The 15,168-nt window shown below is 35.4% G+C and overlaps 1 protein-coding gene across 1 annotated transcript; it reads left to right on the top strand.

Annotated features, from left to right (window-relative positions):
- Positions 1–3,450: 3,450 nt before the first annotated feature.
- RhoGAP54D (Rho GTPase activating protein at 54D) lies at positions 3,451–10,553 on the top strand. The gene is made up of 7 exons (XM_073956212.1): positions 3,451–3,918; positions 3,984–4,267; positions 5,073–5,912; positions 6,103–6,263; positions 6,403–7,713; positions 7,804–8,345; positions 9,217–10,553. Exons 1-7 carry the CDS (start codon positions 3,779–3,781, stop codon positions 9,944–9,946), a joined length of 4,008 nt encoding a protein of 1,335 aa, XP_073812313.1. The 5' UTR covers positions 3,451–3,778; the 3' UTR covers positions 9,947–10,553.
- The last annotated feature ends 4,615 nt before the right edge of the window (positions 10,554–15,168 follow it).

Here is a 15,168-nt window from a genome sequence, read left to right as displayed (position 1 = left end):
ACTGATAAAAGCCAATGAAAATGTTCAAATATCGACTTCTTGGATATGGGAAACCTACATATAATTTTCGGTGGGACATTTTTGTAGAAAATTTCATATTGGTTTACTTTTTGAGTTCAAGAACAAAAGGACATGGAAGGAACTGAGCCAGAAGGACAGCATATTCGACAGAAAAGTTTCTCATTCTATTTAACTGAAAACATGTCATCTAAAAATGATGAAACAATATCTCCAAACAGAGATATAAAGCTATTTTCTCACTGATTGATGGGGGTCAATCAAAAAATTCATTATGTCATAACTCAGGAAATTCAGCTATTGGATCTTTTGGGGTTCTCAATTTGGGCTTTTATTCCGAAGATCAATTTTTCCACCCCCAGATCTTGACTTAAATTTTGTGTCACAGGGTATTCAGTAAGATTTCCCATAGAGACCACAATGTCTTTAATAGAAGATAAGGATGACTTCATAAAAAACAAGATGATAATACCAACAGACCTTTGAGAGTAGACCAGTAAGACTTCTGACGAAAGAGGTTAAAGGTCCAATCTTATTACGATTGTCATAGAACTTTACTTTCGTTTGCAAAAATTTAAAGAATCAATTAGATCAACAAAATAGGGATGAATAGACTACACTTCAGAGAATAGTAAATATCTTGTCATATGTCCTTTAACTTGGTATAATATACTGTTTGCATATATGTATGTTTTCTTATACCTTTCTTTTAAATGAAATAATGATTTTTAAAAAAATGTTCTTGTTCCAAATTTAAAGTTATATTTCTATAACATGGAAAAAATTTTGCCCGGAGTCGCAGCCGAATTATTTTTTCGACTCAAACTCCGACTCCAGCAAAATTGCTCGACTCAGACTCGTAGACTCCGAAACCCTGGTTTAGACATCGTAAATTTTAGTCTTCATCGATTAAAATCAACTTTGTATATTAAAGCAAATTTATTTTTTTTTGTCGCTTTGTTTACAAATTTTGATATTTTAAATTATTTTTGTTGTAGCAATTCACCGATGAATCTACCTTGTTTCTTGTGTCAGTTTGCAACTTTTGTGGTATGTTCCTTTACTTGTGAAAATGGTAAAACCATCAAAAGTAGTAAATGTTGTAAACTGTTCCCATATAAATTGTAATTGTATGGAGTCAGAAGTAAAGGACGCATTTCGAGTAAAAATGGTAAAACTTGAATATTCTTTAACTTATATGCCATTTAGATATGACACCATTAGCCGGATTTAGCGCATTATCAGGTTTTATTTGCTAAATCCAGCCAAAATCTACCAGATTTCCCATACAAAAATAAATCCTCCTATTGAGTGGATTTGTTTTAAATCTGGCATAAATCCTCGTATACAACTCTGTTTTTAGCAACATGTTGCTAGAAAATACAAAAAGTTGCAAGCTGGCACAAGAAACAAGGTAGATGCATCAGTGAATTGCTACACTAAAAATAATTTAAAATGTAAAAATTTGTAAACAAGGCGGAATAATTAAATTTGTTTTGATGTACAAAGTTGATTTTAATCAACCAAGACTAATATTTATAATGTCTAAACGATAAAATAATTCGTTTATTTATTTTAGATGCGATAAAATAATAATTTATTTGCTTTTTAGTTAGCATTAGTAGCATAATGTGCTAACATTTTCAGTATTAAACAATACATTTGTAATTTGACGTATGTTTTTTGAGACGAATTCAATTTACATAAAATTCTTTTGACGTTTCACATTCGTTCAGATGGGCTGATGCATCTACCTTGGTAATTGTGCTATGAACAAAAATCAGCTGACTGCCATTTAAATCCTTCAAAATGTATATCTAAATGCAATGAGATTTGTACTGGATTTATTAAATCCAGTCGAGGATTTATGGCTAGTCTAAATGAGCTATTAAAGGAACAGAGCTTTTGTATTTTCTAGCAACATGTTGCAAAAAACAGAGTTGTATACAAGGATTTATGCCGGATTTAAAACAAGTCCACTCAATGCGAGGAATTATTTTTGTTTGAAAAATCTGTTAGATTTTTGCCGGATTTAGCAAATAAATTCTGATAATTCGCTAAATCCGGCTAATAAAGTCCAATTTACATATGCACATTAAATGATCTCGTTTTACGAAATCCTGGAATCAAATGAAGTGCATTTCATTTGCTTACGCACACAATCGCACATACACACATATACAATAACACAAACAAACGCACAATATATATTTATAGCTCATTTAGACTAGCCATAAATCCTCGACTGGATTTAATAAATCCAGTACAAATCTCATTGCATTTAGATATACATTTTGGAGGATTTAAATGGCAGTCAGCTGATTTTTGTTCATAGCACAATTACCAAGGTAGATGCATCAGCCCATATGAACGAATGTGAAACGTCAAAAGAATTTTTTGTAAATTGAATTCGTCTCAAAAAACATACGTCAAATTACAAATGCATTGTTTAATACTGAAAATGTTAGCACATTATGCTACTAATGCTAACTAAAGAGCAAATAAATTATTATTTTATCGAAGTTTGCCCATCTAAAATAAACGAATTATTTTATCGTTTACACATCATAAATATTAGTCTTGGTTGATAAAAATCAACTTTGTACATCAAAACAAATTTAATTTTTCCGCCTTGTTTACAAATTTTTACATTTTAAATTATTTTTAGTGTAGCAATTCACCGATGCATCTACCTTGTTTCTTGTGCCAGCTTGCAACTTTCTGTATTTTCTAGCAACATGTTGCTAAAAACAGAGTTGTATACGAGGATTTATGCCAGATTTAAAACAAATCCACTCAATACGAGGATTTATTTTTGTATGGGAAATCTGGTAGATTTTGGCTGGATTTAGCAAATAAAACCTCATAATGTGCTAAAACCGGCTAATGGTGTCATATCTAAATGGCATATTATTCAGAAAAAATAGGAATTTCAACACAAATGTGTATCAAATAAATTAAATTAATTCCAATAACAAAAAACCTTAAATTTGCTAGTTGTTTAACCATTTATTTTCACTTTTGTCATCGTTTGAGTATTTTTGTTTTTCTACAACACACACAAACAAACAAAGACATCATAAAACAGTTGCATTTATTGGTAGTTTAAGACGAAAAAGCAGGGTTGCGTATATATACATTTACGAAATCCACTCAATTCCAATTGCCAATTCCATTGCTCGAACGTCAAATGAAATCCAATTGATTTGAGATGTGTTTTCATTTGACGTATACGCATGGCCCAATTATACTGGAATTAACAGTTGAAATTAGATTTCGTAATGTAAACCAGCTGTTAAACATATTTTCGCAAAATTTATTCCACTTTCAAATGCGCTTCGTACAATACGATACTTTACGTTATTACTAATTAGTAAGTAATAGTTGATATACGTCAATCCGCCCATACGATAAACAAATGTGGCAACGTATGAGTCAAGTAGTTGGCAACACAATAATTGATGCAGGTTTTTTAAAGTCAGCGGTTTTTACAAAAGGAAAAAACACATCGTTTCAGGAATATTAAAGGATTTTAGATACTGATTCTCATTTTCATATCCGAAATCATCGAATAATTTAAAACAATCTTAAAAGAGAACAGAATAACAACAAAATGTCGTCACAAATAAATGCGAAATAACAAATAAAACAAAACAAGGCTCCTTCTTTCTGGCCATAAAGAAAAAATGACATTTAGATTTGTTGTCGTCTAAGCCGCAAGCAACACAACAATTTCTTTTGTAACACAAAAGGAAGTAACATGGATTCAATAGATACATTAAATTTCTCCGAGTTGCGCGATGCCGAAATTGTGGCCCGCATGCGTAAGTGCAATTACGAAAAGTTTAAAAGTTTGGTGCGAATGCATTTATCCTTTGAATTGGATTTAAATACGGATGAGTAAGTAAAGTGGACAAACAGTGTAATGTGGTCAATGTTATTCAAGATTCTTCTTTTTGTTTTAGATTTGATTTGCCTTGTCATGACATTGTCTACGAAGATAAAGGCAAGCTGCGTAAATGGAATCCAATGAGCAAGAAACACAAACATGGTGTTGTTGTAGCTGCTCTGGCGTCAGGTTCAACAGGTTGTGCCTCGGCTGTTGGTATAAAGGGTTCAACTGGCACTAACCACAACCACCATACTAGTAATTGTGGTAACAGCCCAACAGAACAGTTGCGGCAACATGTTGACCCGGGATTTCTGTTTCATTTGCAGGAGATAAAGGATTTCTTAATGTTGGAAAAGAGTAAGTTTTGTTTTAAAGGACATCTTTTAAAGGAAAGTAAACTTTATGCGAAGCAATCGGGTGAATGTGGCATTTTCGTCGAATATAAATTCATTTTATGGGGAAAAAATCTACTTTATTCTAGGGGCTCTCATTGTAACAAAGAGTTTGCGCTACATATTCCATGACTTTGAGGTTATGCTAAAGGGAATTAGTCCATTGTGTGGGGCTCCTTCCATACTGCTGTAAGGTATAAATGATTAATCTTGTTGTACCGAATGAATACTTCCCGAGCTGCTAGGATGCTCTTACGAACTAATACAGCGTTAGGTTATGTATTGTCCATTCCCAGACATCATATTGGAATACAAACTCTTTGAATTTTTGACACTGTTGCTGTTAAAGACGACCGCATGACCGCATCCGAATAAAAAGGATTTCTTTGCCAGAGTCAGAATCACAGCGCTTCTATATATTCTTCCCCCTACAGTTATATAAGCTCCTAGAAACCCTCACGGGAATTTATTTTGATTAAAGCCGGGTCCGCTGGTATTATTCTTTTGTCTTTCGCATGTTCAGCAACACGTTCAGGACTACCAGGGTCAATACATGTACATGTCCGAGTGGTCGTTCCGTCCTAGTTTCTTGACCTATTAGCTCATGTATCTGCTTCTTTTCTCATTTTTTGTTTGTTGCCGTTTGTTCTTCATTGCGTCGCCTAAACCCAAATTATGAGACCCTTTAGGTTCACACCCATAATATTACTGTATCCATTTCCAATACCTTCCATCTTAACATATCATTTATGTTCTCTCTATCTTTGTAGACATTCAACAAGAAGGAATTTTTCGCAAGACTGGTTCAAGTTCACGGCAAAATGAACTTCGCCAACAAATACAGAACGACAAACCTCTCGATTTAGAAGGAAGTGGCTACTCAGCACATGATTGTGCGACAGTTTTCAAAGGATATTTGGCAGAATTGGCTGAACCAATTCTAACCGATGCACATTATCCGGCTCACTTACAAATTGCCCCACTATGTTTCGATCTATTACATGTCGAACAAAACGAAGAAGAATCCGCAACAACAACCTCAAATGCAGGTGATCGCTTAAAAACAGAAATGCATGTTTTGCATTCGATTCAACTACTACTGCTACTTTTACCCGATGATAATCGTCAATTATTACAACACATCATTGATATATTACATGCTGTGACCCTCAAGCAGGATATTAATAAAATGGGTCCAGATAACTTGGCTACACTTTTTGCTCCACATTTAATATGCCCTCGCAATTTACCACCAGAAGCTTTACATTATCTGGCCCGAAAATTGTCAAGTATTATATCGTATATGATTGTTAGAGCCCACGACATCTTTGCCGTTCCCGCCAAATTGGCTACAGATATACGAGCATATTTCTTGGAGAGAAAACGTAAGAAAACAATGTCACCCGAAATGACGTTAGATGAGTCTATATCGGATGTGTCGACAGTAAATACTGTCTACACTTTTGTTGATCGTGAAAAGACTGCCGCAGCCCATACTACAAATACCACGGACACCGAACTGGCACAGCTCTATGCGCATATACAATCAATGCCGGAATCATCGAAGAAACGACGTTTGATTAAACAATTTAATAAGCAAAACGGTCAAGGTAAGTGGAGGGAGAAAGGAAAGTTAGCTTTTTATTAAAGAAATATCGAAAAGAATGACTCAAAATTGGATTCACTTCCACTTCGGTCCGTTATGATATACATATGCCCCAAATGTTTCCAAAATCTCAAAAAGAAAAATCACTTTTTTAATATGATATAAATCACTTTTTTAATTGAATCTACTTCCAGGAACACCCTTGCAACTTCAAGCCATGAATCGTTTGAAAACAACCGAAAGCTCTCGCAGTGCTAAATCGCTAAGTGATTCCATAAAAAAACACATTTTCAACAAGGGTTTAATTTCACGAACTCCTAAACGACAAGCTCAAATATCCAGTGTTGTAATGGAGGTAAGAATTTATATCACTATAGCCCATATTTTTACTAATACTACACCTTGCTTATTCCCTCCTGAATATACTTTATTTATCTCTGTTTGTGTTTTTTTCTATTCTCCTTTAAAACTAATCCAACAATGTACCCTTCTAGACCCCAAATAGTTCCAGCATGAAACATCACAAACAGAGAGTACTTTTCCAAAGTCCCAATCCTTCGGCAATCAGTGCTTCATCATCTGCATCCTCTATAATATCATCATCACTGTCAACTTCAACAACAACGTCTTCATGGTCCATGACTAATTCCACAAATTCTGTTAACCTCACTCCATATCAAATCAAATCACATCCTTTACAAAAATCCATATCCTCATCTTCATTACTAATGAACCAACAAATGCAACAACAACACCATCATGCCCAAATAACCACTGATGGCGAAGAGTACAACTCTTCCTCATCTACATGCTCCAATCCATCGGCATGCCACAGCAATGCTAATAGTAGTGATGGTTATGTGCACAAGTCAACAACTAAATCAGTATCGGCTCCCGTTAGCCGCCAAACATCTTCCGATTTACAATATCATGCTAATACCTCGATAACATCTACCACATCCTCATTATCATCGGGTATATCGGTTAATCACATGGATCCAACATGTTGTGTTACTCCATTAAAACTGATTTCGGAAGCAGCTAAACATTTAATTGCTGGTGCTGATAAAAAATCTGTGGCTTGGGATGATTCTCATTTGATTGATATTGAACGTATCTCACATCCCTCGACACCATTGCAACAGACACCTTCTAATGATTTGAAATCTCGTTACAAGTCAGAACCAAATTTAAGTTTGTCTCACAATATTTGTGAAACTCCCAGCTCATCGACCTCGCTGGCCCATGATATGATTACACCAATTACAAAGCTTATGCCGGGAACATATATCAAACGTAAGCTAATGAAAGGTGTTAGTATGGGTAATTTGAAATTTCCCTTTAGTACACCAGAGTCGACCAAACGTTTGGTACGTACCGTGTCGTCTTCGTTGAAAAGACGGTCAAGTGATGACTCACAAATATTTCAACAAATTGAGGGAAGTTTTGCCAACGGTAGTAGGGCTGATAATGCACCATTGCTACAGGATATGGATGATGAAGATTTAGATGATGACACCTTTGAGGATGATCCGGCAGATGATTGTGGTGGTGGCGTTGATACGGAAAACGATCATCCGGTGGTGGGAAATATTGAATATACACATGGGACGGGTAGTAGTAGCTCCTCGGAATTACCCACTTTCACAGGTGGTGGTCCAGCCACCTATCAACAATTGCTGCTACAGCAAAGTGGTATATATCGTAATTTGGATTTGATAACAAGCACACCATCACTGCTATTGGGTCGTCGGTCAATGTCACCCATTACAAAATCAACACAACGCATGCCAAAGGCGATGCAGGTAGGTTTCCCTTTCTCTTATAAAATTAAATAGAACCTAAGAAAAGTCCGGGAAATCGAAGAAGTAAATACATTTTTTTGTATTTTCCAGGAATCCATTATGACTCCCCGTTCTCGCAAGCCGGTAATGGTATTGACCACAACCACCAGTTCCACAGATCAAAATCAAACCATAAATCAAACAGTCGAAATGGCGGAGGAAGATTTAGAGGAAAATGCTGAGGCAGAAGAGGAAGATATTGATGATGATGCCGATGAGGAGATAGACGAAGACGAAGAAGATTTAGAAGAAGACCTTGATGAAGAAGAACATCTCGAAGATGATTCAATTTTATGTGGTATCGTGACTAAGGCAAAACCTTTAGATTTAATACACAACAATCCACCTCATCCTGAAGTTATCAATGAAGATGCTACCTCATTGGGTGGATATTCGGATATATTAAAACGACAACTACAACTACAGGCTAATCGTAGCTTTGTCATGCAACATAAAAATGCCTGTGTTCGGGAATTTCAATCAGAAGAATCTTCATCAGTATCAAATTCGTTGAGTTGTAAAACCAAACAAAGTAAAGATGAACAGCAACAAGAACAAACTGCTGCTGCAGATGTTTTGAGTACACATTTCAAGTGAGTATGGATTAAATTGTTTGTATGTGTGTGTATGTACATTTGTATTTGCTATTGTTACCAAAATGTTAAGTCATTTCCGTTTTCTTGTGTAAAGTTAGATTGCTGTGATTAGGGGAATTTCCTGCAAATATTTGTATTTGAAAAAGGTGAAAAAGGATTTGTAATCGATCTACCCAATCATATCCCTGATTGACTTCATGTGAAAAAATAAGAAAAATAATTTTCTGGCATTTTTCTAAGAATATTGAAAAGGTATTTTTCGCGGGCAAATAGTTTTTTCATTTTCGTTTAATAGCGTTTAAACTTTGCAGCATCATTCATAGTAAATTGTGCTCCATACAAAAAATTCCTTAGAAAATCAAGAAAATTTTTTTTCTATAGAAAAGTATCCTGAGAACCTCAGGACATTTTTTTTTCTATAGAAAAAATACTGAGAACCACAGCTTTTTTCTATAGAAAAAAACCTGAGAACGACAGTATTATTTTTTTCTATAGAAAAAAATCGTGAGAACCTCTCAGAACTATTTTTGTTTTCTATAGAAAAATTCCTTAGAACCTTAGGACTATTTTTTTTCTATAGAAAAAATTCCTGAGAACCTCAGAACTATTTTTTTTATTGAAAAATATTCCTTAGTTTCTCAAGATTTTTTTCTATATAAAAAATAGTCCTTAGTTTCTCAGGAATTTTTTTCTATAAAAAAATATTCCAGAGGTTCGCAGGATTTTTTTCTATAGAAAAGAAATCCTTCGAAATAACTAAAATGTGGGTTCAATGTAATTTACGGTGGAGGATACAAAAAGTTCGGACCTCCGAACATAACCCCATTTGTACTTCTATCTATTGTATATTATCTCCTTTCTTTTTCAGAGAGTACTTATTAACCCGCAGTGTTCTGACAGCACCACCAGAAGACACGTCATTTACTAGTCACTCTGATGATTTCGAAAGTTCACGTGAACTTGATGATATGGATGAGAATCGTTTAAGTTCGAGCCTACTTTATTGTCTCGATGGGAATCGGCCAGAAAGTGATCACGAAGAAGAAGATAATGATGAGACGACAACAGAAACAAATGATAACGATGATGACGAAGTCGAAGGAGAAGCTGAACATAATCATCACATCACAAATCAGAATACAAATGACAAAAATCACAGCATCAAGGAAGTACTGCAAACAAAGCAAGAAACCCAGCAATACAGAAAAGAAGAAGAACATGATACTGATAGCAGCAGCAGCAGCAACAGTATACTACCGCATCATTTGCTACCTTTGACGGTAGGCAATAGCTGCGGCAATCGTTTAGCTAATAATCCATTTGTTATACTTAACAATGCACGTAAACGTGCTGCAACAAATGATATTGAAAAAATGTCTTCAATACTGTTTAACAGTCACCAACAACAACACAACGGAGGGAACACCAATATGAACTATCAAAGTTTTAAAGCATCAACTTCAAGTTTGGGAAATAAAAAGTTGGCAAACAATTTCAAAACCGCAAATAAAGAAAATTGTGAACATAACAATGAAAACTATGTGACAACAAACAAAAAATTAATTATAAGTGAATATCCCGGAGAGACTTCTTTCTAACTAAGAATGGTGTTTGAAATTTCTTTAGGCCTTACCAAAAAATTTGCATATATACGAAAACATTACATAACAATTATATAACCGTTGTACGGTTACAAAGTTAACAAAAACAAACAATTTATAAATAATATTATTTTTAAAGTCCTTCTTATTATTATTTAATAATTAAGTTCTAAGTTCTTCCCTTCTTTCCAAATGACGATTTAGTTTTTAAAAAATACAACATTTTGTTTTTTTTTTCTTTATTTTTCCTTAAATGAGTTATTGGAATTTTTTGTAACAGTCTTGCGTTACTGTTATCCCGGATTGTGTTTATAAATATTGGAATTATTTCTATAGGAGAAAAAATTAAAACGTTTTACGTTTTTCAAAAATTGTAATTATTTTTCTCGATTTTTGAGCAGCTTTTTTTAAATACGAATTTAGTTATACAAATATGTGTTGAGAATAATTTCTATTATCGTTTCTCAACACCATCATATGTAAGTTAATAAATTATATACAAACATTTATTAATATGCATACAATTATTTCCAATAATTAATTAACTGTTAATTAAGACATACCAAAACCAAAAAGAAATATATGCGAGTGTAATGAATATAAAGAATGTTTTCCCATCATTTCAAATCAAGCGAATCTGAAGAAATGTCATTGTTAAGGAGCGTCAGGATACAATTGATAGAGGTAAGTTAGCAAGTTAATATCACCAGAAAGAAAGAGTGCTTCTCTAGACCCTTTCTGAAAAGACATGGAACTTCACGAAATACTTTCTGAAAAAAAGAGTGCTTGTCTAGCTCCTTTCTAAAAGAAATGGCGCTTCTCTAGATTCTTTCTGAAACAAAGGTGCTTGTCCAGATACTTTCTGAAAGAAAGGGTGCTTGTTTAGCTCTTTTCTAAAAGAAACGGTGCTTCTCTAGATTCTTTCTGAAAGAAGGGTGCTTCACTAGATTTCTGAAAGCAAGGGGGCTTGTCTAGATCCTTTCTGAAAGAAAGGGGGCTTGTCTAGATCCTTTCTAAAAGAAAGCGTGCTTCTCTAGATCTTTTCTGTAAGAAAGGGTGCTTCTCTAGAACCTTTCTGAAAGAAAGGGTGTTTCTGTAGATCCTTTCTGAAAGAAATGGTGCTTCTGTAGGTCCTTTCTGAAAGAAAGGGTGCTTCTCTAGATCCTTTCTGAAAGAAAGGGTGCTTCTGTAGATCCTTTCTGAAAGAAAGGGTGCTTCTGTAGATCCTTTCTGAAAGAAAGGGCGCCTCTCTAGATCCTTTCTTAAAGAAAGGCCGCTTCTCTAGATCCTTTCTAAAAGAAGGGGTGCTTCTCTAGATCCTTTCTAAAAGAAGGGGTGCTTCTCTAGATCCTTTCCAAAAGAGTTCGTGCTTCTCTAGACCCGTTTTGATAGATCTTTTCTGATAAAAAGGGTACTTCTCTAGGACCTTTATGAAAGAAAGGATACTACTCTAGGCCCTTTATGAAAGAAAGGATACTACTCTAGGCCCTTTATGACAGAAAGGATACTACTCTAGGTCCTTTCAGAAAAAAGTACTTTTTTAGATCCTTTCTGAAAGGAAGGGTGCTCTCTAGATACTTTTGAGAGAAGGAGTGCTTCACTAGATTCCTTCTGAAAGAAAGGGTGCTTCTCTAGACCCTTTCTGAAAGAGTGGTTGTCTATAACTATTATATACTATAAACCCTTTCTAAAATAAAGGGTGCTTCTATAGACACTTTCTAAAAGAAAAAAGATAATTCCTGAAAGAAGGTGTGCTTCTTAAAATCTTTCTGAAAGAAAGGGTGCTGCTCTAGATCCTTTCTGAAAAAATGGTGCTTCTCTAGAACCTTTCTGAAAGAAAGGGTGCTTCTCAATATCCTTTCTGAAAGAAAAGGTGCTTCTCTAGATCCTTTCTGAAAGAAAAGGTGCTTCTCTAGATCCTTTCTGAAAGAAAGGGTGCTTCTCTAGCTCCTTTCTAAAAGAAACGGTGCTTCTCTAGATTCTTTCTGAAAGAAGGGTGCTTGTCCAGATCCTTTCTGGAAGAAAGGGTGCTTGTCTAGACCATTTCTGAAAGAAAGGGTGCTTCTCTAGATTCTTTCTGAAAGAAGGGTGCTTCACTAGATTCTTTCTGAAAGAAAGGGGGCTTGTCTAGATCCTTTCTGAAAGAAAGGGGGCTTGTCTAGATCCTTTCTAAAAGAAAGCGTGCTTCTCTAGATCCTTTCTGTAAGAAATGGTGCTTCTCTAGAACCTTTCTGAAAGAAAGGGTGCATCTCTAGCTCCTTTCTGAAAGAAAGGGTGCATCTCTAGCTCCTTTCTGAAAGAAAGGGTGCATCTCTAGCTCCTTTCTGAAAGAAAGGGTGCATCTCTATATGCTTTCTGAAAGAAAAGGTGCTTCTCTAGATCCTTTCTGAAAGAAAGGGTGCTTTTCTAGCTCCTTTCTAAAAGAAACGGTGCTTCTCTAGATCCTATCTGAAAGAAAGGGTGCTTGTCTAGCTCCTTTCTAAAAGAAACGGTGCTTCTCTAGATCCTTTCTGAGAGAAGAGTGCTTGTCCAGATCCTTTCTGAAAGAAAGGGTGCTTCTCAATATCCTTTCTGAAAGAAAAGGTGCTTCTCTAGCTCCTTTCTAAAAGAAACGGTGCTTCTCTAGATTCTTTCTGAAAGAAGGGTGCTTGTCCAGATCCTTTCTAAAAGAAACGGTGCTTCTCTAGATTCTTTCTGAAAGAAGGGTGCTTGTCCAGATCCTTTCTGGAAGAAAGGGTGCTTGTCTAGACCATTTCTGAAAGAAATGGTGCTTCTGTAGATTTTGTCGGAAACAGTTTGAGCTTCTCTAGATCCTTTCTGAAAGAAAGAGTACTTCTCTAGACCATTTATGAAAGAAAGGCTACTTCCCTAGGCCCTTTATGAAAGAAAGTGTACTTCTCTGGGCCCTTTCAGAAAAAAGGTACTTTTCAGGACGATTTTTTTTTTTTCTGTATAAAAACATTTCAGAGAACCTCAGGGTTCTATAGAAAAAAATTCCTGAAAACCTAAGGAAGATTTTTGTTTTATAGAAAAAAAAATCCTGATATCCTCAGGACTATTTTCATGCTTCTTTATACCCTTTCTGAAAAAAGGGTACTTCTCTAGGTCCTTTCTGAATGAAAGGTGCTTCTCTATATCCTCTCTGAAAGAAAGGCTACTTCTCTAGATCCTTTCTGAAAGAAGGCTACTTCTCTAGATCCTTTCTGAAAGAAATGATGCGCCTATAGATCCTTTCTGAAAGAAAGGGTGCTGTTGTGTCTGGTAGCAGAATTAAAACACGCGTTGTATTATAAAAGAGACTACATTTATTAAAATACAAAGATATGACAGAAACAATAATGTTGAACGTTAGACGGATAAGCGCTTACTGTAACAATAATATGTGACATAGAAATGATGAATACATATGCATGGTACAAATACACAGGTAGCCGCATCGGCAATTGTTGGTAACATAAGGTGTCAAAATTTGACATCAATTCAATGCAGTTGACACATTATGTTACCATCAGCTGGCATGATAATGCTACCTGTATTATTGTACCATGTACATATCGAGCCCTTCCCGCGAAAATGATGTAAGCGACATTTTTTCGATTTTCGTTTTTTTACGGAAATCTATAAAGAATATTCCAACACACCATCTCCCAAATTTTTAGAACTCAGCCATGTACCGTTACGAAATTAGAGCAAAAACAATTTTGATGTAAGCGCCATTTTTGCTTTTTGTGTACATTTGTTTGTGACAGCGAATTGTCGCTTACATCAAATTGCACATTTACATACCATGTCGTTATTCAACTATATTACAAGAAATACGGTTTAATGTTATAATTCTTCGAATAAATACTTGCTATAAAATTAGTGTGCTTTGTTTTTAAATTGTAGATAAGAATTACTCTAAAAATGATTTGTTTCAAATATTTTTTTTTGATGTAACCGCCACTTCTCAAAGTAGAAGCCTGATTGCGTGACAGCGAAAAAGATGTAAGCGACACAAACTACCGTTATATTGAAGATATTCCACAATTTTTTTATTTTTTCAGTAAATAGGATTTAATAACAGAACTATACCAAATTTGAATAAACAATTTTGGTTATATCAAAAGTTATTCAATAAAAACCGTCTCCTGTAAAATTAGCTTTTTGTCGCTTACACCTTTTTCGCGGGAAGGGCTCGATATGATCATAAAGACATAGAAAACCAATGATGCAAATAAACAATTATTAAATCAGTGATGTCAACTCGAGACACTACAGGGTGCTTCTATAGATCCTTTCTGAAAGAAGGCTACTTCTCTAGATCCTTTCTGAAAGAAAGGGTGCTTCTCTAGATCCTTTCTGAAAGAAGGCTACTTCTCTAGATCCTTTCAGAAATAAAGGGTGCTTCTTTAGATCCATTCTGAAAGGAAAGAGTGCTTCTCTTCTGAAGTTGTGGGCGGGGACAATATCCCAAAGCTCGACGACATAAATGTACAGCATATCCTAAACATCATTGTGGAGAAAGTACCCAAAGTTTCAGGGATGATAGCCTTCGTAATTTTTTATCATTGGCGGAATGGGAGTATGCTATGGGCACAACAGTGTTCCATGTCTCCACCTCCAGTCAAGATTCTTTGGCAGAAAGCATTGAGGAAGGAAGTTGTAAGCGCATATACCGGAATGCATGCCTGCAGCGGTGCAGGAAACCAAGCTCAACAACAACTGCATAGTTACTACCATGATATGAACGCACCTCAAGTTTGTGAGGAAGTTTGAATGGAACAATCCTCATTTATCTAAAAGGCAACTTTTTATCAGCGGAATTCTCATTTCGAGTACAGGGGTGACCCCTCTATGGAGGTGATGACTTTGGGAACCGCCTGTTCTTGGGCAAAACCCTCAAATTAAGAAGGCTGAGAAGCTGTTCAAGGCCGTCGGTTACTCCATTCACCTCAAAGGGGAATCCAAATGTGAAAGCACAATATCGCCCTGTGAAGGCATTTGAGATCATTAGAATCCCCTCTTAATGCTAAAGTTAAGTTCTCGATCAATGTGGCTAAGGGGTCGATTATGCATTGCCACTAAACTTGAGTTGCGTTGTCAATTGTCAGCACAACTGAGATGAAATATTGTATTATTGATGTCAACTCAACTGGGTTGTCGGTAAACGTGTTATCGATCAGTGTTTTTTTCAAACTTGTGAACTCTATATTAATCCAATAGGCACAATTCGCCAA

The sequence above is a fragment of the Musca autumnalis genome, unplaced genomic scaffold (genome assembly GCF_047663935.1).
Source record: "Musca autumnalis isolate F117 unplaced genomic scaffold, ASM4766393v1 scaffold_5, whole genome shotgun sequence".
NCBI lineage: Eukaryota > Metazoa > Arthropoda > Insecta > Diptera > Muscidae > Musca > Musca autumnalis.
Note: the sequence above shows the minus strand (reverse complement) of the source record. Positions and strands in the feature narration are given on the sequence as shown.